We start from the raw sequence: 26,098 nt of genomic DNA on the forward strand, positions 1-26,098 counted from the left end.
TAAGCTTTTTATTAGAAGAAAGGCTTTGACTGCTAGAAACATCTTTGAAAACCATGGCAGTACTACAGGGGAGTGTGCACACTTCATCTGTACCTATTTATGATCTCATGTACAAAGACAACGAGATGGGTCTCATCACCTTGCTCTGAGCTGATGTAATTCTAAGCAGTGCCACTCACAACCCATTCCTATGTTTCAACCACCAATGTCAAAGAAGGGAGTGTGTGAAGGAAGGGTTGGAGAATGCTGGAGATAGACTTCCATCACAGCGTCAGAACTTCAGTTCCCCGTTTTTCTTAGACACTCATGCTTAACTGGGTTTGGAGACATGGGTTTGGAATTTATTTTTTCTTTTGGATTGAGAAAAACATTGCAATATCCTTGAAAGTAAGGTCTGCACGTTTAGGCTGTTCTGAGAACTCTGTGGGAGTTCTTTCAGTATGCAAATGATGTTTGTAAGAATAATCTATTTTATTTATCACTGGTACTTGGTGGTGATGGGGGGTAATGTTCAGCAGTTGGCCTTACTTAATGGTATGCTTTCAAGTTATAAAAAGTATTTCTTTATAAAAGTGTCCTCTAATTAAACAATCACACTATTCATACTGACCTTTCCTTCACATCCTGTTACTGGGCACTGGCCTCATCTCCTAAGAAATTGCAAAATGTGCTTACCCCAGGTTAGTACAAGCTTTGGAAATACTATATACTCATTGAATTAGAAAGCAAGAGGTTGTTTTTAACATCTTTACGCTAATCAAAAAATTTTCTAAAAGGAGATTAGCATGTAGGCTTGACCTGGTTCCTTCATACGTGTATGTTTCTGTAGCTGGTAAAAATGGGGACTTATCAGATAAAATTCATGCAATCCAAATAATGATAAGGAAATGGTTATTCTGTTTTACCTATATCCTACGGATAAGGGCCGCCAAGTATGTTTAAGTCACTGCTTCAATTGGTATTGTAAGTATGCATAAGAAGTCAAAATGTTCAGAATATTTTGTTTTGTTTTGTTTTTTAGAGGTAGTATCTCATTATTTGTCCAGGCTTGACTCAAACTCCTGGGCTCAAGTGATCCTCCTGGCCCAGCCTCCTGAGTAGCTGGGACAACAGGAGTGGAATATTTTTATTAGCAGGATTCCTAATTTCATTTGACTAAATAAACAAGCCTCTTGAACATTATTGTCCTGGTGTGGGAGAGAAGGGGAGCACCTGATTTTATGAGGACTAGAAATGAGAGTTTCTGTGGGGAGCATCTTTCATTTGATTTTTATCATTTCAATTTGACATGTTTGCTGTGTATCATCTAGTTCTTAACTTGTTTATATTTTAAAAAGAGCAATGATTCTCAATATGCCTGTTTTGGGAACCAGGGCTCAGTAATGGCTGATGTAGAAATGCTGGGGATAGGGGGCAAAGGGATTAGAAGGGACCCCACATGATTCTGTCCCTCTGCCATCCTCCTTTGGTCACTGGCCCTGGCCCTCTGCACTGCCCTCCCACCTCCTCCTGTGTTGGATTAGATTTATCACAGCTGCCGTGGACATGGCTGCCTAAATCTGTGGAATGTTTTGCTAAACGCTGCTGGTAAAGTAGTCCACATTCAGTTTGTAACTCCTGTTTTTTTTTTTTTTTAACCCGTTCTTCATCCTTAGTCTTTTACCCGCTTGATCACTTTATGATTTTGCACTTTGACATTCTATAGATTCATTAAGAACTTTTACTCCAAGCCCCAGAGCTTTGTTTAACATTATGATTAGCCAAACTATTATTCTGTTTGAGCTAAGTGATGACAATGTATTTGATTGGAGCCTTGTAATTGTTGTTTTAAAATCAAAGTAATGGATTATGATCTCAGAATAAGAACGTGATCCAAAAGAATAATAATAATTAGAACAGCAACCACTTAGAAGAAAATAAACACCCCACCATGGACCACAGGCCCTGCTGGGCCCCACCCACCTGTGCAGTCCCATCATCTCCTCTATTCCATCCCCCACCCTGGGCTGGTCTCCCTGCAGCTGTCCAGCTCCTTTTAACACCTCAGTGGTGACATGTGTTATTTCCTCTCCTTGGGGAGCTCCTCCACTGGTTTCTCTTGGTTGGCTTCTTCTATTCTCAACCACAGTCTCGCCATCTTGGGAAGGCCTTCCTTGGTCACATCTCCTTCCGCCCCCCCATTCGTCCATCTGTGTGCATCATCGTCTTTCACGGCATGTTGTTTGTTTCCTGCAGCATTAGTGAACCTAAGTTGGGTCTCCTTGGTGCTTGTCTATCTTGCCCACTGGACTTAAAGCTCCATGAGGGTAAAGACTAAACCTGTCTCATCTACCATTGCAGCCCTGGTCCACCTGGCATTAAATGGGTGCTCAGTCATATTTGTAGTTGAATGAATGGAATTTTCTGTTTCAGCTGTTTCCTGAGCTCATCCAGATATTCTATGCTTAGTACTTCCAGAGTCTACTGTGATGAGATATGGTCTTCCAGTGGTTGAATTTAACCAACTTGTGCTGACTTTTCTCAGGCATATGAAGGATCAGAATAAGAAGGTGGCCAACCTCAAGCACAATCAACAGTTGGAAAAGAAGAAGAATGCTCAGTTACTGGAAGAAGTCCGCAGGCGGGAAGATAGCATGGCTGACAACTCACAGCATCTGCAGGTGAGCCCAGGCTTTTCCTTAGTCTATAAATAATTGGAGATGGATTGTCTCAGAAATGTAGCCATTGGTGCAGGAAAACATGCACAGAAATTGTCGGCTTACCTGAGTCTAGTGCTAATTATATACTCCCAGGGAACGCCATAGGTCTTTCTGAGTGTGGATTGTCATTTTGAAAATGATGCCTGAGGAAAGCTGATTACAAGTGGAGTCTAGAAATGCTGCACAGACTCCCTGGGCTCCTGGATCTCATTTTCAAAGGTAAGGGCTACATTGATGGAGTTGGCAAGAAGCTTAACACATAGAAATGTCTTCTTTTTTAATTTATACGTAGCTTGTTTGGGGGTTGGAAGAACGGGAATGTGTGTGTGTATTATCACAGAAGGTATTTGGAAAAGGATGCATCTCAGACAGTTTACAAAACTGGTTTTGTTTTGTTTGAGACTCTGAGGCTCTGAGACAGATCATTATTCTGTCTTTATGAACAGAGCTATCTCTCCACTGATATCTCTATCTACCAGCCGACTAAAAACACCAGTTTTTCCTCATTAACTATCCTTATTTTTGGTCAAGGAGCTCTCCCCATGTGCTCAATAAAGCATTCAGGCTAAAACAGGGCATTTGCTTTCAAGTTCCTTTATTTATTCCAGTGTGCCTTTAGACAGAGCAGTTCAAGTTGGCTGGAGTTCATGTGAAATTTTGCTTATTAATTAGTGTCTTTCTCCAGTTATATATTAGGTTTCCTCCTTGGAGATAGAAGAAGCTAGATAATTCCAATATGTACTCATACTTCATCTTTTTAATTGGCCAAAAGAGAAATAAATAATTATTCCAGAGTAGGAAATATAAGAAAATACTTTTTGTGTAGAACATGGCACAGGGGACTTAGCTGATACTAGTTTTTTTTTTTTCTCTCTGTGTTCTGGATCTGCCTTCTGGTACCACTCAAGCTCTTTCTACACTGATGCTTGACCTAGAGTATTGACTGAGTAGCACAATACTAGGATCAGGTTCTGTACGAAGTTCTAGGCCCACCTTAGCGTGGACTGGTAACTTATTTGAGTCCATATCTTCCTCAGTGCTATTGGCAAATCACCTCCCAGAGTTCTGGGTCTGAAGTTTTCCCATTCATCATAGGTGATGTTAGCTTGAAGCCTAACGACTGAGATAATAAGAAGTAAAATTTGCACAACATTTTACTGTCTTACCAGACATATGTTCTCATTTATTTCTTACAAGAATGTTGGTAGTTTTACTTGTGGTAAAACTAGGGCCTCAGGAAAGTTGTGAAGTGATACCCTCATAGAGGGCGGAGATAGACCTGACTCCAGGTCTTTCTACCTTGGAGAAACTCTTTCAGAGGAACAGTAACAGAGGTGGGGCTCATTTATTGAATGTTTCACTGTGCTGGGTACTGTCAAACGTATTTTTCTTTGTTGTTGTGGAGATGGAGTCTCATTACATTGCCCAGCTGATCTTAAACTCCTGGGCTCAAGCAATGCTCCTGCCTCAGTCTCCGGAGTAGCTGGGACTACAAGCATGTACCACCATGCCTAGCTGATGCTACATACTTCACAGCAGCTCTTATTTCCTTTATCTCTTAGTCAGCTGGGTTAGTTAGGACATTTAAGTGCAAAGGACAGCAGCACAACTTAATTGGAATAAGAAAAACAGAAATCAGTTAGCTAAATTTACTGAATACGCCTGGGGTGGAGTTCAGGTCTGAGTGGATTCAGACATTCCAGCGATGGTGGCATCGGGAATCTACTGCCACCCTTCTGCAGGGTCACGTTGCTCTTTGTTGCCTTGATTCTCAGGAAGCATATCCATGAGGGAGGGCCACCAGCAAACAGACCATGTCCTAAGAGTACAGTCACCCCAGGGGGTGAGGAATGGCTCTTATTTGGGAGTTCTAGCAAAAGTTCAAGGATAAATGTATACATTGGCCAGGCTAGAGTTAGGTTATATGATTATCTGGAACATAGAAGAAAGAGGCTGGCCTTACCCAAATCCAAAGGGCTATGAGAGAGGACAGGTAACTTTCCACAGGAATGAAATGAGTTCTGTTACTGGGAGGGGTTCTGGGAAAATAAAACTCTAGACATCCACTACAACCCTTATATGGGGTCTATTAACTATTATTATCCCATTTAATAGATGAGCAAAAAGGAGGCTCTGAGAAATAGAATAGCTTGCCCAGTGGTTTTATATTTATTTATTTGTTTATTTTTTTGTTATTTGGGATTCATTGAGAGTACAAAGAGTTAGGTTACACTGATTTCATTTGTTAGGTAAAGTCCCCCTTAAAATTGTGTTCCATCGCAAGAGATGAGCCACACACTGTGACCAGCCATCTTCCTCCCCTCTCCCCAGTTTCTTATTCTCCCATGTTCCCCTTATATTAGCTCATCCACTGCCTTCATACTAGAATTGAGTATATTGGATTCTTGATTCTCCATTCTTGCGATGCTTTACTAAGAAGAACGTATTCCAACTTAGTCCAGGTTAATACAAAAGATGTAAAGTCCCCATCTTTTTTAGGGGCTGAAGAGTATTCCATGGTGTACATATACTACGGCTTATTAATCCATCTGGGTTGGTGGGCATTTAGGCTGTTTCCACATTTTGGCAATCGTAAATTGAGCTGAGATAAACAGTCTAGTGCAAGTGGCCTTATGGTAAAAGGATTTTTTCCCTTCTGGGTAGATGCACAGTAATGGGATTGCAGGATCAAATGGGAGGTCTAGCTTGAGTTCTTTGAGGGTTCTCCATACTTCCTTCCAAAAAGGTTCTATTAGTTTGCAGTCCCACCAATAGTGTAAAAGTCTTCCCTTCTCTCCACATCTAAGCCAGCATCTGCAGCTTTGAGACTTTGTGATGTGGGCTATTCTCACTGGGATTAGGTGATACCTCAGGCTGGTTTTGATTTACATTTTTCTGATGATTAGGGATGATGAGCATTTTTTCATGTTTGTTAGCCATTCATCTGTCTTCCTTAGAGACACTTCTATTAATGTCTTTTGCCCAGTGATATATAGGATTGTTGGCTCTTTTCTGTTGATTAATTTGAGATGTTGAGAGTTCTGAAGAATCGGGAAGACAAGAAAACTGTGGGTGGCAGAGAGTCTCTGTAGATCAGGCGGCATGACTTTGACATCACAGAGACATAGCAGTAGTGAAGGCTCTCCAGGCAAAAGAACTGCCAGAAATACCAGAGAGGTTGGAAAGAGCCAGGTACAGCCAGGGTACAAAACATAAGCACCAGTTGATTATAGTAGCATTTTTCAGTGAGATAAGTATTGTTATCTATCTTTAAGCGACAACAGAGCTTGAATCCCTGGGTTTTATTCCAAGCTTCAAAACTCCCTGAATGCCCATGGGAAGATTACTTAACCTCTTTGAGCCTCAGTTTTCTCATCTGTAAAAGAGGAATATTAATTGCGTCTACTCCAGAGTTGTTATGAGGGTTAAAGAGTCAATTCATTCAAAGAATTGGAATTGTTCTTTGCATGGACCATGCTCAAAATAAGTGTTAATGATTAACTGTTGTTATAATAATAAGGGAAAGGTAAAAGAAACATTTTTAAAAGGAGTTGTTTATTATATGCACAGAAATTTATATGGTTCTACTCTGATATACATTGAACATTAACATTTTAGCCTTTATATAGTAACTTCTAAAGACACATGTAGTTATGGAAATTAATGTCTTGTTTTGGCCCATAACCTTTTGTATAGCAATATTTTCATGAGGGCCTTGATAACTAACTACCTCACAGGCCTATTCATAAAAGATAGCATGGTCTGGAATTGCTTAGTTGCATTCTTGACCACCCCAAATAAAGGACAGTATTTGAAATGCAATAAAAGGTAATCACGATTAATTTTGATGAAAATGTCTCTGGTTAAGGTTAATAGAGAATGAGCCTCCCACTTTCCTGGATTGTTAAGCAGATGTACGCAGATGTATATAGCCCATATACTGTCTTCTGCAAACAGAGCTTTCTGGAGGCACTTGATTCTTTTAATGTTGCTGTTGTTTTAAACATTTCCTGGTAGTCTGTTAAACTCTATAAGTGTCAGTCAGTTAGGGCTTGTTTTGGTTGGTTGGTTGGCAGTTGTGGGTTTGACACCTGCTAAATTTGATTTATTCTACACGAGTGTTTGGCAATGATTAGATATTCTGGCTTTATGATTTTAATCAACCAGTTAGCTATTACTTCCAGAGAAAGATCAGATGGAGTATTGCCTGCAACAATAATAGCTGTTGGATCAGCCTTCAAAGGAGAACTTGAAGAGAGTCAACTAATTGGTATGAAAATCAAAGATGAAGTTGAATGCAGATAGAGTAGCCATGGTTCAAAGCAAGATGAAAAGAGCAATAGGTAAAACCTGGGCCACTTCCGTCAAACCTAGATACACAGTCATGGTATAAAACGTTTCATAAATCAGACCTTCTTGAGTCTGTATTTTCCTGACAGCAATTGAAAACTCAAGTGTTTTCAGGTTCTAGACCAGTGGTTCTCAACCTTCCTAATGCCACAGCCCTTTAATATAATTCCTGTAGGTCGCGACCCATAGGCTGAGAACTGCTGGTCTAGACTATTAAGAAACAAGTTTCTATGTAAGAAAAATGGTGATGTTTGTTTCTTTCTGCTTTTTATTTTTATTTTTGGTACAAGTATATTAGTTAGCAATTACCATAGTAATGCTGTGTAACAACAAGTCACCCCCAAACTCAGCTCATCTTGCACTGACACTGTGAGTTTTACCCTCTTTCATTTTCCAAAGAAAAGCACCTGGCTGAGATCAGAAATGTACGCTTTGTTCACGAAGAGAACATTGTCAAGGGGCAGATAGAAGGAGAGGTAAGGAATTGAGACCAGTCACTCCATCTGTCAAAAGAGACAAAGCTTGGGAAATATTTTTCTATTATCACAAAAATAACAGCATAAGCATAATGAAAAGTTTCAGCTGTGGTTCATTGAGAGTGGGGTGGGAGCTGAAGGGAACTCAGGAGGCCCTGCCTCACCTAAGGGGATAGTGACCACTTAAGCTCCCATTGAACATTGCTATAAAGGTGGCCCTAGGGTTGTGGGGCTCAGTGATTATCTAAGATAAGTCATAAAATATGAATTTTTGTGTGAAATCTATGGGTTTTAGAAAGTTGGTTCAATTTTCTAAACACTCTATGGATCTCACATGAATTGACCATTAGTCTGAACCCTCTGTTGCAGAGCCTGACACTCTTACTCTTTGTTGCAGTATAAACAAAGTGAGTAAGAATGTAAAAAAAAAAAAAAAAAAAAAAAAAAAGAATGTACCCTGTTTTACTCAGGTTGACCCATCAAAAGGAGGTGGCAGTCTAGTATTTGTCCTGAGTCCTTTTTTGGTGTAAAAATACCTTGAATTGTTGTTTCTCGGAGGAAATTATCTACTCTCTATAGGAATAGGGAGGGTTTTTGATTGAACTTCTTATTTTATTTTATTTTATTTTTTGTAGAGACAGAGTCTCACTTTATTGCCCCTGGTAGTATGCTGTGGCATCACACAGCTCACAGCAACCTCCAACTCTTTTTTTTTTTTTTATTGAATGGTAACTGTGTACATTGATGCACTTTGGGGGTACAGTGTGGTGTTTTCACACACAATCCAAGACACTTCCATCAAACTGGTTAACATAGCCTTCATGTAACTTTCTTAGTTATTGTGTTAAAACATTCATATTCTATTCATAGAAAGATTCACTTGTACCCTTGTAAGATGAACCACGGAAGTGAACCCTCGAATCCCTCTCCCTCCACCTTCTCCCCCCTTCCTCCCCCCCCCATATCCTTAGGTTGTTATTAGGTTATAGCTTTCATATAAAAAGGTTTAAATTAATCTCATAATAGGGGTGTGTACATTGGATACTTTTTCTTCCATTCCTGTGATACTTTGCTAAGAAGAACATTTTCCAGCTCCATTCATGTGCAACCTCCAACTCTTGGGTTTAGGCAATTCTCTTGCCTCAGCCTCCCAAGTAGCTGGGACTCTGGCACCTGCCACAATACCCAGTTATTTTTTTGTTGCAGTTTAGCTGAGCTGGGTTTGAACCCTCCAGCCTCATTATATGGGGCTGGCACTCTACCCACCGAGCCAGAGGTGCTGCCTTGATTTAACTTCTTAAATAATTTTTTTTAACATTAGCAAGGGAAACAGGAAGGGAAGAATATAAAGTTATGGAGATGAAACTGGCCACTGTTTAAATACTGGCCAGGGCCTTGATGACTAGCTCAGGGCCTTGATAGAGTAAGGCAGAGACTCTTTCTTACCCTTATCCTTTTTCATCTGTCAATGGGAATTATAATTTCCACCTCCCTGAGTGGGTAAATAAAATAAGGTTTGTGAAAGAGCCTAGCATAGTACCTGACCTACATAGACTTCAGTTACTAGAGTTTTCTCCTAGAGAGATTGATAATGAGCTTTTAATCATAGAAGACAGTGCCCTTTGGGACTGTCGCTCGACATATCCTTTGCAACTATTTTACAATGATGAGTAATACAGATATAGAACACACACCAGCAAATGAAAGTTTCCAGTAAAGCATTAAAAAGCATTTTGGGCAATAAGGAGGAAAATGAAAACATTTTTCAAGTTAATGTTGAATTGCGTGTGAAAGGTGCATGTGAAAGACGGTGATTTTCTTGTTAATTCTGTAGAGCTTTTCCCCAGGACACAGATTATAGAGCATGATATTTATGTCTGGCCTGGGGGCTTTGGGCTTCTGTGTGTCCCATTAGAGCCCACGTGGAGATTTCCAACAAGGTGTGTTTCCGGAGATTCACACTAGCCGTCATTACCAGAATGGGATGCATTTTTTGTTCAACCTCTAGCTATTTCTTGCTGAGTAAATATACCAATTTGAAACCCCAGTGGATATCTTTGTAGATTTTGGCTGCATTTTTCCATGTAGTTTATTGAGTTAATGAACTAACATTCTAAGAAATGCACAAGCCAATATTTTATACTCCTTTTCTGTTGTATGTCTGCAGAATTCTCTTCAATTTATTGCCTGAAAACTAAAGTCTGTTCTTGTGTGCTTCCGTTTCCAAATTATAGGTTCCCAGGGAACTGTAAAGTTTCTTCTCTGCCCGTGGTTAAACCCAAGTGCGATCAGTTTAAAAAGCAAATGAATGTTCCCATTTATTCTTGTCCTTTTAGTAGAGTTCTTTAAAAAAGAAGCTAGAAAGACAATTTTATTTTTCAATTTGTGCAACCTTGTCCATCCATATCTTTTTCCCAAGGGGACCTTCCTTTACTTTGCTCCTCCAATTAGAGTTGGAATCAGCTAACAGAGGAAGTGTAACAAACAACATAAACCTCAAAAATGCATAGCTTTCAGCAAAACTTATAGTTCATTATGAAGTTCCCAAGGCTGGCTGAGTCGTTTCTTTGCAAAGGGATGAATATATCTTAAGCAGCAATTTTTAGGCCTCATATCTGTATGTTCATCTCTCCCAGTCACTGAGTTAAGTTCAGTTCTTTTTCAATTCCCTGAGCTTAAAACTGCTACTCTAACTGTGATCTATGTTCGTGTGTTATGGTACACTTACCTAAGTACTGCCATTAGAAGAAACCTGACCAGCAGAGTTAAGAGATTTATCATTGTCAAAACACGTTTACTTAGTTCCTAGTTTTTCATGCCTGTTGGTAGGTATGGCGTAGAGTGATTTAGGGAGGCTCTATTTCAGCCATCATTTTCAACATATGGAAAGACGAGAAAGGTCTACTACAGGTTTAAAGGAAAATCCACATTTGTTCAAATTTTCATTAGATTTTAACATTATGTTTTTTTTTTTTTAAACACAGTGAGGTGTTTTATTTCTTTGTAGTTTTCTACCCTGAAGGGTTAGAGATTGGGAAGTTAGATTAAATTATGAATAAATCCCATCACATGGTTGATATGTGGACTGAGCTTCACCCACCTCTTCCAGGCCGTGTTCATGGTATCAGATGAAGAGAAATAGTCACGTAAAAAAAAAAAAAAAAAAAAAAACCATCTGAAAAGGACATAGAACACTGACCAGCAGGACTGAGGGTCAGCACAGAAGTGCTTTCTTTCCTCGGGGATTTATTTTGACATTTGTTTTTCTTTTACACTGTGATCTCCCATGAGCCAAAAATGACTTTTGTTGTAGCAGGTCCCTATAGACAATCTTGGAAAATCTTATTTGACAACCAGTTTTCAGTAGCTTTAAGTTGAAGTTGTTACTCTTTGTAGTAACTTATAGACTGTCAGGCGTGACAAGGCATGCTGTGTGATGTATTTGGGAACTAACCATGTGTTAGAAATATTCCAAAAAGCCAAGCGAAATCCTGTAAATAAAACTGTTGTAGGTGGAGTTTTTCTCCTTTCCTTCCAATAAAGTAAGACTTGTTTTTCCAAATGTGCAGTAACTTGCATATTTCTTCTGAGAAACGTCTTCTGCTTTTTCCTGTGGATTTGTGACATAATCCTCCACTACATCCAGCCCCTCTGTACAAACACGATATATTTCTATAGAAAAGAGAGGTTTACCCTTAATCAAGTGTTGCCTAATCTACCTACTAAATTACCCCCAGGAGACAGAGTGGGGTTCATTATTCTTTTCTGAAGGGTTTTCAGGTTTCACTCCATTAGTGGCTCTTCGACAGTCTTTCGCAAAGTGAATGTTTATTTGCCAAAGGCTGAAGATCCTGCAGAATGAAACACAACATATTTGGCAAATGAAATCATTGTTATTATGGGGGTTGTGTCTGAAATGACAAGGCTTGGAAGGGTGGCTGGAAGAAGGAATCTTGCTAGAATAATATAGTTATCTCTTCTTTTTGAGGGGGGTTAGTAAGGAAGATTAGACTATTTTTTAGATGTTATCCTATTTTGTGCCTTTCGATCCCTGAAATATAAATTCATAAGGAAAGGCCGTGTCCATCCTTCTTGTGCTCCATTGAAAACTAGAAACAGACACAGATTCTTTCCTAAAGGACAGGGTATGCTCAGCTTTAGGGAGAGAGAAGGAAAGCTGGCTTTGAAGAGTCAGGCTTGCCTCTGTTTATCCCTAACTCCAGCCTCTAGACATATTTTGAGATGAGGCTGGAGCTGTAAACTGAAGACACCATTCTTGTATGTTTATTTAAACCCCTGCTGATGGCTTGGTGTCTGTGCTCAGTGGTTAGGGTGCCAGCCATATACACCGGGGCTGGTGAGTTTGAACCCGGCCTAGGCCTGCTAAACAATAATGACAACTACAACAACAAAAATAGCCAGGCATTGTGGTGAGCACTTGTAGTCCCAGCTACTTGGGAGGCTGGAGCCCAAGAGTTTGAGGTTGCTGTGAGATATAATACACTCTACCCAGTGTGACAGAGTGAGATTCTGTCTCGAAAAACAAAACAAAACAAACAAACAAAAAAACCTGCTGATGATCAGTTTTGTCAACAAATAAGACAGCAGCCGACCTAAACCAGAGTCCTGGGTGCCTTATAAAGTGCTATCAGAGAGATCTGCAGGCTGTCTCTCCTGTTGACCTTGAGGTGGGACACATTTGTCTATCATCAGCTTGTAGATGAGGAAACTGAGACTCAGAAACTGTACTCAGCTGTTCAGTACCTCCTCTACAATCATAGGTCTCCTTAAAGGCCAGGTTTTGAGGAGAAACTGCAGTTTAGCAGTTCTTCCAGGGAATAACAGACTAAGGCCCCACTTTTGTACACCAAAGAAAATACTTCCTCAGAAGGCAAAGATTCTGAACCATAAATCATGCTTTAAAAGCCATTGAGAAATCGGGCCTTTGCGCCTTGTGCTTGGGAGCATCTACGTATTTTTCAATCCATTATCTAGTGCAATTATCAAAGTGGATACAATGAAGGTGTTACTAAAGAACCCACACTTTGAAGGCAAGGGGACTGAAAAAAGAAAACAAATTTGGACAGCACACTTTATTACTTTTTCAAGGTGGAATTTACATAATAACTCATACACATGAGACACACATAATCCCTAGGTGGCAATCCTGTTCAACAGGCATCCAAAGAGCCAGTCCAGTTAAACCAGCTCTCCTCGGTCAGGGTAATTACTTTAGGTTTACCCAGCGATATCACTTCCAGAGGTTAGTCAAGGGGGCACCTGCAAATCACATTGTGTGTCACCCTGACATCAATAACTTCTTTCTAATAGATGCTGGTATTTCAGCACATTGCTGCCCAAGGCAGAGACTTGGGCATGGTTAATTTTTTAAAATGTTGACTTTGACTTATGGCTTGTCCAAAGCATTGCTAAGCCTCATATTCAAGCAGTCCAGGTTAAGGAAATGACAATCAATGACATAGGCAATGATTTAGATGGAAATCTTGCAAAAGGAAAATACAACTATAAAATCTATTCCTATTCACTTAATAGTCTCTCCTGTAATACACGTTTGGGAAGTTGGTAACTTGAAATTTATGACACTTTTAATTTCTTCTCTGCTATTACAGTTTCCCTCTACATCTTATTTATGTTGCCTGGAAAAAAAATCCTGTGAGTTTAAGCCATCATAAGTTTTTCTTACTAGAAAGGAACTTAGACTATATTTAATATAAGCTTCTTGTTTTGCTGCTGAGGGGCGCAGGGCCCAGCAGAGGCAAATGGCCTGTCCGTGATGCTGGAGGGAATTACTGGCAGAGGGAAGACCAGATCCTAGGCCTTTAAAATGCTTGTTCAGGCCCATTTGTGCTGCCCTGTGGCTCCATGAAGTATGTCTGCCTTCAGTAAAATCTGAATGGTTAAAATCCTCAATCCCAAAGGTCAGGCCTGTGTGGTTCAGCATTGGATAATAGATTAAACATCTAAGATGACATCAAATTACCCCTCAAAATAAACTAAGATTTTTGCATTTCCTCTCAAAATAAACTAAGGATATTTCATCATCTCCCATGTCTCTCTCACATATGTCAAACTAGAGTCACTAAAGAAATGGTAAATTGCCAGTGGAGAAAATTGCTATGAGAATAGACTAAAGAATGTAGGACTCTTTTATTTTTTGGACATGATCTAATTACATTTTATTTTATTATTTTCTTATTGTTTCAGGTTAATTGAGGTACAACAAATTAGGTTACATTGTTTACATTTGTTGAGTAAAGCCCCTCTTATAATTGTGTCCCACCCCCAAGAGGTGTATACACCCTAACCTTGTACCCATTACGTTGGAGACACCCATCCCCTACCCTTCTCTCCCCTCCCCACTCCCTCATTCCTCTACCCCAGCCCCACCAGGACTCTTTAGATGATAAATAAAAATTGGTTTAAGTTATGCCACTTTTCTTTATTCATAAAGGTATGTCACCCATAAAGAAATTCAGAAAGTCTCTTGTTATGGAAAACAAGGGTGGAATGCTTAGAACATTCAACCCAAAGAGTGATGGCTGCCACTTTTATTGAGTAATAAAGTAGGACAAAGACAATTTCTTGGTTGAGTTCCCTGGGAAATGGAGACTCTAAGATTAACACATAGGAGTTTTATTGGAGATGTTCTCAGAAAGGGAAAGAAGCAGGGTTGGGCACAGGGAAAAGTCAAACTGTAATGTATTTGCAGCAAAGGCCTCAGCGGTCCCTTCTAGAGCTAGGATAGCCATTTGGAGAGAGTTGGCTCTGATTTAGGTGAGAGGGCTAGACCTTGTGCCCTTTCATCAACAAGTGAGTGGAGGTGGACAACCCCTGGGGAAGGGTGTAATCTTGGATAAGGCAGCTCTCAGGGAAGGCGCATCCCTGGCAGCTATGATGATGCCATGGCTCTCTACCCAGGGCAACAGAGTGACATTCTGTCTCAAAACAAAGAAACAAAAACTAAAAGCAACCCTCCAAGAGGACTAGTTGGAGGGGCTGCTGCTGAAACTGAGGGGGCCCCTTGGGAGCAGGGATGTGCCCTAGGGGACGTGTGGAGAGTGGGATGGTCAGGCTCCTGGGCCCATCCTGGTAACACAACGCCTGGCTTTAAATAGGTTGTTCTAAGAACCCTGTTTTTTTCTGTCTGGGGTACAGTCTTTTGAGAAGACTTTCGTAGTATGCACTAACAGATTATGTTTTCTTTTCTTTAGAGCAGTGGGTTATAATAATATATCCACCAAGGGTTACTTTTTTGGTATAAGATAGATTAGAACTGTGACAGTCTGGACAGAAGATACACAGTGCAGGAACTTCTCAGGATCAAGCCACCTGGGTTACAGACTTATTTCTCAAGGTCAGTGGCTACGTGCCTTTTAAATATAATTATTTGTGAAGTAGGCTATTATTTTAATAAGCCACTATGTCAATAGGGGCTATTTTTTCCCTCAGCTATTCGGGTCATGGTGAACTGTGGGAAAATAGAAAAGAGACTAATTTGACAAAAACTGGGTTGATACCATCTAAGTTCACATTTCCTAAAATTTGTTTATCAAAGTGGTAGTTCTATGGGATACTTTAAGAGAAAAGGGTTTCATTTGTCAAATCCCTGTGGAAAACAACAAATACTCTATCTTTCACTTCAAATGGACCATGGATGTTAGCATATTAAAGGCTCTGAGAAGTCCTGCAATCCAGAGAAATGTTTACTGTTCCTTTGGCCAAAGTTTCTCTGAATCATTCAGGGAAAGAAGTCTTTTTTTTCCTCCCTAGAGCACCTATAATTAAAATTGCAAAGAATTAGTATTTTATGGAACTGAATTCGGCAGTTCATTGTGCTGATAACTGAGATATGCAGTTCTTTCATTCCAGTTGGAGTTGGACAAACTCTGCGGTGACACTTTATTAGGCATAGTATTGTCTTTGCTGAATTAGAATTGCCTGGATTGTCCCTGCCACCTGATTAAAGAACAGCTCTGGTTGAATGACCAAGAAAATTCTTCTTCTCATAAACCTTTAAAAAATTGTACTTCCTCAGTATTAGTTTATATGGAATAAACTTGAAAAATGTTCATGACAGGGACAGTAAGGTTTTCTTCTATCATTCCTTGACCCTGGAATCCATATTGACTTCTAATGATAAGCTCAATTATACTATGGTCCAAATCCAAGTTCGATGAAGAATGTTTGGGAGGAAGATGCGGAAATTAGTCCAGCTTTAAAATGTAAAATTGAATTTTTTAAGGTACCCATTGTTCATTCTCACTTGGATACAATTTTTCCTTCTTTCTGCAGAGGCAGTTCGTTGGCAGAGTGGAATACAGTGCTTTAGGTTATGTTATGCTGTCAAAGTCAATTATACGGCTTAAAAATGAAGCACAGAGCTTCCCTGTGTCATTACCAGCAGACTTATTTTTATTTTGTTTGTACGTTTTTGGCTGTGAAAGGATCCTTATGAGAAATTAGAAAACCACAAATTTGAAAATGTTAACAGTTAAACAATACAACCTTGAATGTATGTCTCCTACATGCTTGAGGTTGATCATAAGCGGGCCTGTAATTTCTGAATGAACTGCACCTCTCTTAACCTGGCTTAACGATGGCTTCACTCTTTTACTCATCTTACAAGGTTATTTTCCCCCTTACTCTACACGGGGGTTAAGGTCATACTTGACTGTGACTTGGTTCACCAGAATAAAGTTGCACTTCACAAGAATTACCATAGGTACTTTAGAATCCAGTGTTTGATACCAGGGTAGTCGTTAAAACTGGATTGATTTTTAGAGGGTGTGAAGTCAGGGAGACATATGGCACGTGTCAGGGAGGATGCTTTTTTCTGTAATGTCATTAATTCTCAAAAAGCTTACTTTTTCTCGATATAAAAATAGAGCATATCTCTATATTTTAAATGCTTACCAAATGAGAGTCTTACTTACCTGTTCATTCATTCCACAGCTATCTTGTCAGAATCTGTGCTAACTTTTGGGTTGCCTCTGAGACCTGGGTCTTGCTTCCTGCTCATCTAATGAACAAGCAGAACTGGGAAGACATAATCATGATACAAGATGTACTAGGTGATGGGAGAATAAAACCCAAAGGAATTTTTGGATAGGTTGAGCTAAGGAATAGTACAAGTTCAAAAGATGAATGTTCTAAGCATAGGCCACCTGAATTTTCCCACCCAAGTCATGGCCCATAGTTTTGTTGTGGTTTCCTACAAAGGCTTCTTGGGAAGAAAGGGCTGGACCCCTGTCTCTGGTTCTGATGATCACTTCCTGCCATCATTTCTAACTCAGTAAATAACATTGTATGTACCCAAATATAAGCTACCCTGGATATAAAGCCATCTGCTGATATTTCTCAAAGAGAAATTTCAAGACTTTTTTTTTCTAGTTTGAATATATGTAAAAACTCATAGGAATATGGATAAAATAGTTAAGATGTCTACCTATATATTTATATTATCAATTTAATTACACTTAAAATCACTCATGCAACAGATGCTTCTCCCCACTCTTGTATTGCATGGAACAATGGCATTTGAATGCTTCACAAACATCCTCTGCCTACCGCTTCGTGTCCCTCGGAGGTGCTTTGCCATCATCTGGTGCAGTCTTCCCTGCACCTTATCTTCACCTCACACTGAAGATACGATCACAGTACTTTGGGAACTCATGTGTGACCCGCTCTCTAGAGTAGTGTTTTTCAACCTTTTCTATCTCAGGGCACACTTTAACATGCAGTTAAACTTCCATGGCACATTGAAATTACGTAGATCAAAAAAAAGAGTAAAAAAAGAAAGAAAGCACTTACTGTGCTTTGAACTTCTTTAGAAAATAATTAAGGAGCTTTAAAAATTTTTGCAGCACACCTAAGATCCTCTCACTGCCCACTAGTGTGCCGTGGCACAGCAGTTGAAAATCACTGCTCTAGTGTCTTGTACAAAGCCACAGACATACATTCCCATAGCATTAGCAGGGCTCATCTTATGATTTTAAAGTAGGTATTAATATATTACTTTTCTAAGGTTTGTTTTTGCCAGACTGGTGAAGGTCCTGGGCTCCTGTGTTGACTTTTGAAGCTGTCGCTTACAAGCTGTGTGTTGTGCCATGAGGTTGTTAAGTTTCAGGTGATAAAGTTCCTGCTTCTTTCATGTTGTGTGTTGATTTAGAAAAGAGTGTCTGGCACAGGGTAAGTGTTGGCTGTGCTGCAAGGATGCTGGTGAGGAGGTTGGAGATGCCGTGACAGTGACACTTCTGAGGGCTCAGCAAGGTCATTGCTGTAGCCTACAGCACCCCATGTAGTCGGCCCCAACTCTCTTTGGGACCCTTTGTCCTCTCACTATCCCCCTCACTGACTTCTCCAGCATGCTAGTCTCTAAGCCTGTCACACACTTGATTGTAGAACATGCTAGAAAGTTTTTCTTCTGGTATGTGTGTGACGTACTCTTTCATGTCACCCAGGCCTCAGCTCACATGTCATTTCCTCAGAGAGGCTTTCTCTGAACGCTCTTTCCAATCACTGGTTCTTGTTATTCTTTATGGTCCCACCTTACTTTATCTTTCTTTCCCATGTCACACCTTAAAGCCATAACATAGTTATTCGTGTGCTTGTTTATTAGCTGTCTTTCCTATAAGCACAAGCCTACTTTGTTCACCATCCCTCCTCCTAGAATGGAAGACTGTCTTATGTATCCAGAACAAGGTTGGCCATGGTAGGCATTCAATAAATATGCTGTGAATATGTGAATAAATGAAATATTTTAAGTCAGCACAATTGCAAATGAGCTGCCATAGCAGCTCTGTGGATCAGTAGTGGCTTCCTAGTGTGCCATAGAGAAGGACCAAGGCTGTGGGTGGGGAGGGAGGGGAAGAGTGCTAATACTAGGACTGGTCTGCCCTGTGTGTGGCAGGGTGGTTGGGGGTCAGGAGAGGGCAGGGCCATGTCTTCTGATTGAGACTCAACAGCGACCTCTTTGCAATTTGTGAAGACCTGTGTCTTATTCAACCGTATCTTTGCAGTGCCCTTAGGTAATAAGAATAATAAATTATTAATTGTTCATAAATGTTAGATAAATAAGTGGCCAAATAATCAGATAGGCTAACTATGAACAAAGGATACATCATCTAGGTGTTGTCATGAAGTTTGTTTGAACAGAGGTTTCCTGCAAGGGGCATCCTCACTGGCACATGAAGATGTGCAGCTTTGAGATAGATGCACGCTGGTCGTTTCCCTTTCTCTTGTGTGCTGTAACAGGCACTGTCCTATTGGAGTGGCTGGCAGGAGAGCAGGGAGGGGCAGGTGGAACAAGAGGTCCAGAGGAAATCTAGTTCCCACCCCTCCCTCGGAGCAATTGCTTGTATAGAAAGCACCTTGCACGCACATGTTTAGGATTCATGGTCCCCAGCCTGGAAAAATCTGGAGAAAGGTGGCAACAAAAAGGTGGTTGGTCCTTAAAGCAAGTTTTCCTTCTAATTTTAGTTCTCCACTGAAGCCAGATTTTCCCTGAATGTTTAGGACTTTGGTACCTATTATGTGAGCAAAGAATTTTCTCACTAGCCAAGAGTTTATCCATTGTCTAATTGACAGATGGATGGAATCATTGGGTCATTCAATGAATGAGCAGTGAGCACTGCTGTGTGCTTGGCAGTGGCCAGGAAATGCTGAGCCTGTGTAAGCTCTAGGTCCATGTCACTGCCACCACGTTCAACAGGCTAGTTTTTGGTCTGACATGTCCAAATGAATGTTTTCTTTCTCACTAATCCCCCCTGTGCCGCTCCTGTTCATTTCCTATCATGGGAAAGCCACGTGGGAGATCTCACTCTTTTGTAATCACAACCTGTTGTTCCCTAAAACTAGTGCTTCCTAGTTTGGCCACTAGCCTTGTTCCCCAGATAGTGTTCTAAGAAACATGTGGCCATCAAGTTATTCTACTAGAGTGATATTTTGTCACAAAAGTATGCCTGACTCTGGAGATGTTTCCAAAGGTGAGTTTCCCAAAATGTGGAGTAAATGTAACAAGCCTCTAAGGTGACTACTTAGAATGAGGATGGTGTGCATGGAGATGGGAACATTCTGGCATGTTTTTAAGCTTAATTTTTTTCCCATGCCACATGATTTTAATTTGAAATGAAGCATGCTAGTTTTTAAGCATCATATAAATAATACACTGATTGGGGTTCCAACTTTTCAAACGACTCCTTCTATACTGCAAAAATTTCAAAGTAATTTATAGCTACACAAAAGCCTTATGTTGCCAAAATTATGTCAACATTATGAGTGATGTTGATTCTTTGGAGGCCTAAATTATCCAGAAATTCCCTGGGTTCTTCCCAATTTTCCTTCTTTGTCTAGATTTTTTTTGTTCTTTTCTCATTTCTTTTCATTTTTTTTCTCACCCCCCCCCCCATTTTAGAGGGGAGACGGTATATCAGTGGTCATTCCATTAATTTCTTTTTTTCTTTATAAGTCTTCCATTCCCATTCATAATGCCTCAAAAGTTGAAGTGCTTTTATAAAAAATTTTGGTTATATTGAATTATTGTTGACTATTTTGTGGGTTGGTAGATTCTTTGGGATATTTCCTTTTTTATTATTACTACTTTTTTATTGTTTGGGATTCATTGAGGGTACAAAGAATTAGGTGATACTGATTGCATTTGTTAGATAAAATCCCTCTTATAATTGTGTCCCACCAATAAGAGGTGTGCCATGCACTATGACCCCCATCCCCCCCCACCCTTTCCCCACTGGCTCATTTCCCTATGCCTCCCCTTATATTAGCTCATCTCCTACCTTCATATTAGAATAGAGTACATTGGATTCTTGATTCTCCATTCTTGGGATGCTTTACTATGACGAATGTATTCTAACTCCATCTAGGTTAATACAAAAGATGTCATGTCTCCATCTTTTTTAGTGGCTGAATAGTATTCCATGGTATACATATACCACAGCTTGTTAATCCTTCCCTGGGTTGGTGGCCATTTGGGTTATTTCCACATTTTGACAGTTATAAATTGATCTGTGATAAGCAGTCTAGTGCAAGTGTCCTTATGATAAAAGTGTTTTTTTTTTTCCCCCCTTTCTGGGTAAATGCCTAGTAATGGGATTGCAGGATTAAATGGGAGATTTAATTTGAGTTTTTTGAGGATTCTCCATACTTCCTTCCAAAAAGGTTATATTCGTTTGCAGTCTCATGGCCAGTGTAAAAATATTCCCTTATCTCTACATCAATGCCAGCATCTGCAGCTTTGAGAATTTGTAATGTGGGCCATTCTCCCTGGGGTTAGGTGATATATCAGGATAGTTTTGATTTGCATTTTTCTGATGATTAGGGATGATGAACATTTTTTCATATGTTTGTTAGCCATTCATCTGTCTTCCTCAGAGAAGGTTCTATTCATGTCTCCTGCCCAGTGATATATGGGATTATTGGGTCATTTTTTGTTGATTGACTTAAGTTCTCCATAGATTCTAGTTATCAAGCTTTTCTCCAATTCCTAATATGCAAATATCTTTTCCCATTCTGAGGGTTGTCTGTTTGCTTTGGTTGTTGTTTCCTTAGCTGTACAGAAACTTTTCAGTATAATTAAATTCCATTTGTTTATTTTTGTTGCTATTGCAATTGCTATGGAAGTCTTCTTCATAAAATCTTTCTCCAGTACAATATCTTCAAGTGTTTTCCCCATACTTTCTTTGGGGACTTTTATTGGTTCATGCCTTAGGTTTAAATCTTGTATCCATCTTGAATCAATTTTTGTAAGGAGTGAGAGGTGCAGGTCCAGTTTCAGTCTTTTACATGTGGTTATCCAGTTCTTCCAGCACCATTTATTGAATACGGATTCCTTTTCCCAGTGCATATGTTCTTGTTGAATTTATCAAAGATCGGGTGACTATAAGATGTTAGTTTCATCTCATGGTTTTCTATTCAATTCCAAATGTCAATGTGTCTATTTTTGTGCCAATACCATGCTGTTTTGTAGTATAGCCTGAAGTCCGGTTCTGGTAGGGTGATACCCCTGGCTTTGTTTTTATTACTAAGAATTGCCTTGGCTATATGGGGTTTCTTCTGGTTCCATACAAAACAAATAATTATTTTTTCCAAATATTGAACTTATGATGATGGTATTTTCATGGGGATTGTCTTGAATCTGCTATTACTTTGGGTAGTGTAGACATTTTCACAATGTTGATTATTTCCAGCCATGAGCATGGTATGTTCTTCTATTTGTTAATATCTTCTACTATTTCTTTTCTTAGGGTTTTGTAATTTTCTTTGTAGAGGTCCTTCACCTCTTTTGCTATGTATGTTCCTAGGTATTTCATTGGTTTTTGGAAGCTACTGTGAAGGAAATTTTGTTTTTGATTAGCTTCTCATCTTGGCTATTATTGGTGTATACAAAGGCTACTAATTTGTGGACATTGATTTTATATCTTGAGACATTGCTATATGTTTTGATTACTTCCAGGAGTTTTGTGGTTGAGTCTTTGGGGTTCTCTAAGTATAAGAGCATATCTTTGGCAAAGAGGGAGAGTTTGACCTCCTCTGCCCCCATTTGGATGCCCTTTATTCCCTTCTCTTGCCTGATTGTATTGGCTAGAACTTCTAGCACTATGTTGAATAATAGTGGTGATAGAAGACTACCTTGTCTGGTTGCAGTTCTGAGTCAAAAAGCTTTCGGTTTTACTCCATTCAGTATAATATTAGCTGTGGATTTGTTGTAGATAGCCTTGATGAGATTAAAAAATGTGCCACCTATGCCTAAATTCTTAAGTGTTCTAATTAGAAAAGGTTGATGAAGTTGATCAAATGCTTTTTCTGCATCTATTGAGAGGACAATATAGTCTTTGTTTTTGCTTCTGTTGATATAGTGAATTATGTTTATGGACTTGTAGATGTTAAACCAGCCTTGCATCCCTGGATGAAACTTACTTGATTATGATCAATTAATTTTTTATTTTTTTTAGTGTGTAGCTGTAATCTATTGGCTAGGATTTTACTGAAAATTTTTGCATCTATATTCATTGGTGAAATTGGTCTGAAATTCTCCTTTTTAGTTGGGTCTTTTCCTGGTTTTGGTATCAGGGTGATGTTTGCTTTGTAGAATGTGCTGGGGAAGATTCCTTCCTTCTTAATTTTTTGGAATATTTTCTGCAGTATGGGTATAAGCTTGTCTTTGAATGTTTGATAGAATTCTGGTGTGAAGCCATCTGGACCAGGGCTTTTTGTTTGGTGTTGTTGGGAGATTTTCATTGTCTCTTTGAATCTCAGTTCTTGGTCTGTTCCAGAGATCTATTTCTTCTTGATTAAGTCTAGGGAGAGGATGTGATTCCAGGTATTAATCCATTTCCTCCACATTGTTAAATTTGTGGACATAGAGTTTCTTATAGTACTCAGAGATGATTTCTTGTTCTTTCCTCTTTATCATTTCTAATTGAGATTATTAAAGAGTTTACTTTTCTATTTCTAGGTAATCTGGCAAAAGGTTTACTGATTTTATTATTTTTTTTAAAAACAAAGTTTTTGTTTTATTAATTTTCTGAATGATTCTTTTGTTTTCAATTTCATTTATCTGTAATTTAAGTTTGGTGATTTTTTTTCTTCTGCTGGGTTTAGTATTAGATTGTTCTTCTTTTTCCACTTCCATAAGATAGTTTGTTGATGTGCTCTCTTTCTGTTTTTTGAATGTAGGCATCTAATGCAATAAATTTCCCATTTAAGACTGCTATTGCTGTACCACACAGGTTATGGTAACTTGTTTCATTATTGTTTTGTTTGAGAAATTTAACAATTTCCTCTTTTATCTTTTCCTGAACTCAACTATCATTCAGCTTAAGGTTGTTTAATTTCCAAGTCTTTGTGTGTAAACGTTTTTGTTGGAGTTGAGTTCCACCTTTATTGCCTTGTGGTCTGAGAAGATACAAGGTATAATTTCTATTCTTTTAATTTTGCTGGGGTTTGATTTGTATCCTAGGATATGATCAATTTTGGAGTACATACCATGGGCTGATGAGAAAAATGTATATTCCTTAGCTTTGAGATTGTGTATTCTGTATATGTCTATTAATCCCATTTGTTCTAGGGTCACATTTAAGTCTTTTGTATCTTTATTTAGTTTCTGCTTAGAGTATCTGTCTATTTCTGTCAGAGGGGTGTTAAAGTCTCCGCCTATTATGGTGTTATGGCGGATCATATTGCTCAGACCCATCAAGGTCTGTTTCATAAATCTGGGAACATTTAAGTTGGGTGCATAAATATTTAAGGTTGAAATGTCTTCTTGTATTGTTCCTTTGACCAGTATAAAGTGTCCATCTTTGTCCTAACTGTAGTTGCTTTAAATCTGTTTGTATCTGAAAATAAGATTGCAACCCCTCCTTTCTTCTGATTTCCATTTGTTTGAAATGCTGTTTTCTTTCCTTTAAGCCTAAGTCTTGTCTTGTCACTCAAAGCTAGGTGTGTCTCCTGAAGACAGCATATGGATGGCTTGTGCTTTTTTTATCCAATCAGCCTGCCTGTTCCTCTTCAGTGGTGAATTCAATCCATTGACATTTATTGAGAGAATTGATAAGTGTGGTAGAGAGCTATTCATCTTATTTTGTGAAAGTCTGTTGTGCAGTTTTATCTTTTGGGCCATTGTGGAAGCTATGTTTTGACTTTTAGCTTCTGGGTATTTACTTTGATGGTGGTCCAGGTGGTGGTCAGTGTTAAGAATAAGTCTAAGTATTTCCTGTAGAGCTGGTCTTGTTGGGGCAAATTTCCTCAGTGCTTGTATATCTACAAAATATTTGATTTCTTTATCAATTTTGAACCTTACTTTAGTGGGATACAGAATTCTGGGCTGGAAATTATTTTGTTTAGGGATGTTGAAGGTAGATGACCATACTTTTCTGGTTTGGAAGGTTTCAGTCGAAAACTCTGCTGTCATCCCAATGTCTCTGCCCCTGTAATGGTTGGTGCTTACTCCTGGTTGCTCATAGAATTTTTTCCTTCATCTTGACTTTGGACAGGTTCATTACAATGTGTTTTGGAAAGGCCCTGTTGGAGTTGAGATAACCCAAGGTTTGATATCCATCTGAAAGTTGGGTGCTAGGGTCTTTAGTAAAACTTGGGAAGTTTTCACTTATGATTGTCTCCAGTAGGGCTTCCATTCCTTTGGGATAATCTTCTTCAGGAATCCCTGTTATTCATATGTTAGAATGCTTCAAGGAGTCTCATGGTTCTCTAAGTACCTGTTCTGCTTTCTCTCTCTTCTTTTCTGCCTCTTTAACTACCTGAGTAAACTAGAAAACTTTTTCCTCTAGCTCTAAGGTTACATCTTCTCCATGGCCTAACCTATTTTTGATACTTTCTATTGCATTTTTGTATTTCCTGATTGTCTCTTTCATTTCCTTAAGCTCTTCTATAACCTTTCTATATTCTACATATCTCTCATGCAACTTTTGATTCTGTTTTTCCATTTTCTCTCCCTTTCCTTTTATTGTCTTTATCATCCATATTTTAAATTCCCTTTCTGTCAAGTTCATTAATTCTTTACAGGTAGAGTCTTCTGCAATGGCTGCCTCATGTCCCTTGGGGGAGTTCTTCTGTTTTGGTTTTTCATATTGCCTAAATTTTTTCTGTTGGTCCTCCTCATGTGTTCTTTCTTCTTGTTCACCTACTTGTCCTTTTTACTTCTCACTGCTTCTTTTGTTTCAAACAGAAGTCTTGCTCTTGATGACAGTATGTTGCAATATGGCTGGGACACCAGGTGGTGCTGTGGTTTTTTTTAGGAGACAGAGAGCACAGACATCTATCTCTGTGGTCCTTATTCCAAACTTAATTGCCTTTGGTGATCGCCTGATTATTTCCTCAGCATTCAGACCCTGCCAGTTTGGGATCTTAAAGCTCACAAGAATCCTTTAGGGACAGGTCTCACAGTACCCTCTGACTCCAGTTCCTGTGGGTGTGGGAGTCCCTCAGCCTGTCCCAGGAGTAGAGTTCTGATCCTGGAAGATGGAATTAAGATAGCTGTACGTTAGGCCCTTGTTAAGACCTTCTTATGACCTTCGCAAAATGGCAGCACCCTGGCTGCTGAGACCTTATCAGTATGGCTACCACATCAGCCACTGAACCTGTGGCAAATCCACTCCAAATGGCATTCAAATCTGGTTGCTGTACACTGTTTGAGTTCACCCATTCTTCCAAGCTTTCCACTCAATGTGCAGCTTCTCCCTACAACCAAAAGCTTTGGAAAGGCTTCCTCCCATCCCAGACCTCTGTGGGTGGCCACCTGATCCCAGCTGGTTGCAATCACTTACCTAATTCATCAGATTTCCACCCCTCTGCTATGTCCAGCTCACCACCTACTCCCTATGCTCTCTGAGCTATGACTCTGGGTAAGGTCTCCACACCAGGTATGGCTGGGTTCTCTCTTTTTTCCCAGTCATTCTAGGAGAGCTCAGATGAACAATCCTTCTTGTCTGCCACCTTGCTCCATCCACCTTTTTTTCTTTAATCAAAAATTACACATGCCTAGAATCTGTTTCTCCTTCTGCTTCTTCATAGCCTTGTGAT

General features: G+C 39.4%; 1 protein-coding gene across 1 annotated transcript in view; it reads left to right on the top strand.

Annotated features, from left to right (window-relative positions):
• Positions 1-26,098, top strand: part of ERC2 (ELKS/RAB6-interacting/CAST family member 2) — a 976,082-nt gene that overhangs the window by 539,604 nt on the left and 410,380 nt on the right. Inside the window, exon 13 of the mRNA XM_012805132.1 lies at positions 2,525-2,660. Within this exon, the coding sequence (XP_012660586.1) occupies positions 2,525-2,660 (136 nt within the window). The remainder of the gene's footprint in view (positions 1-2,524; positions 2,661-26,098) is intronic.

The sequence above is a fragment of the Otolemur garnettii genome, unplaced genomic scaffold (assembly GCF_000181295.1).
Source record: "Otolemur garnettii isolate 467f Iridium unplaced genomic scaffold, OtoGar3 scaffold00002, whole genome shotgun sequence".
Taxonomy (NCBI): Eukaryota; Metazoa; Chordata; class Mammalia; order Primates; family Galagidae; genus Otolemur; species Otolemur garnettii.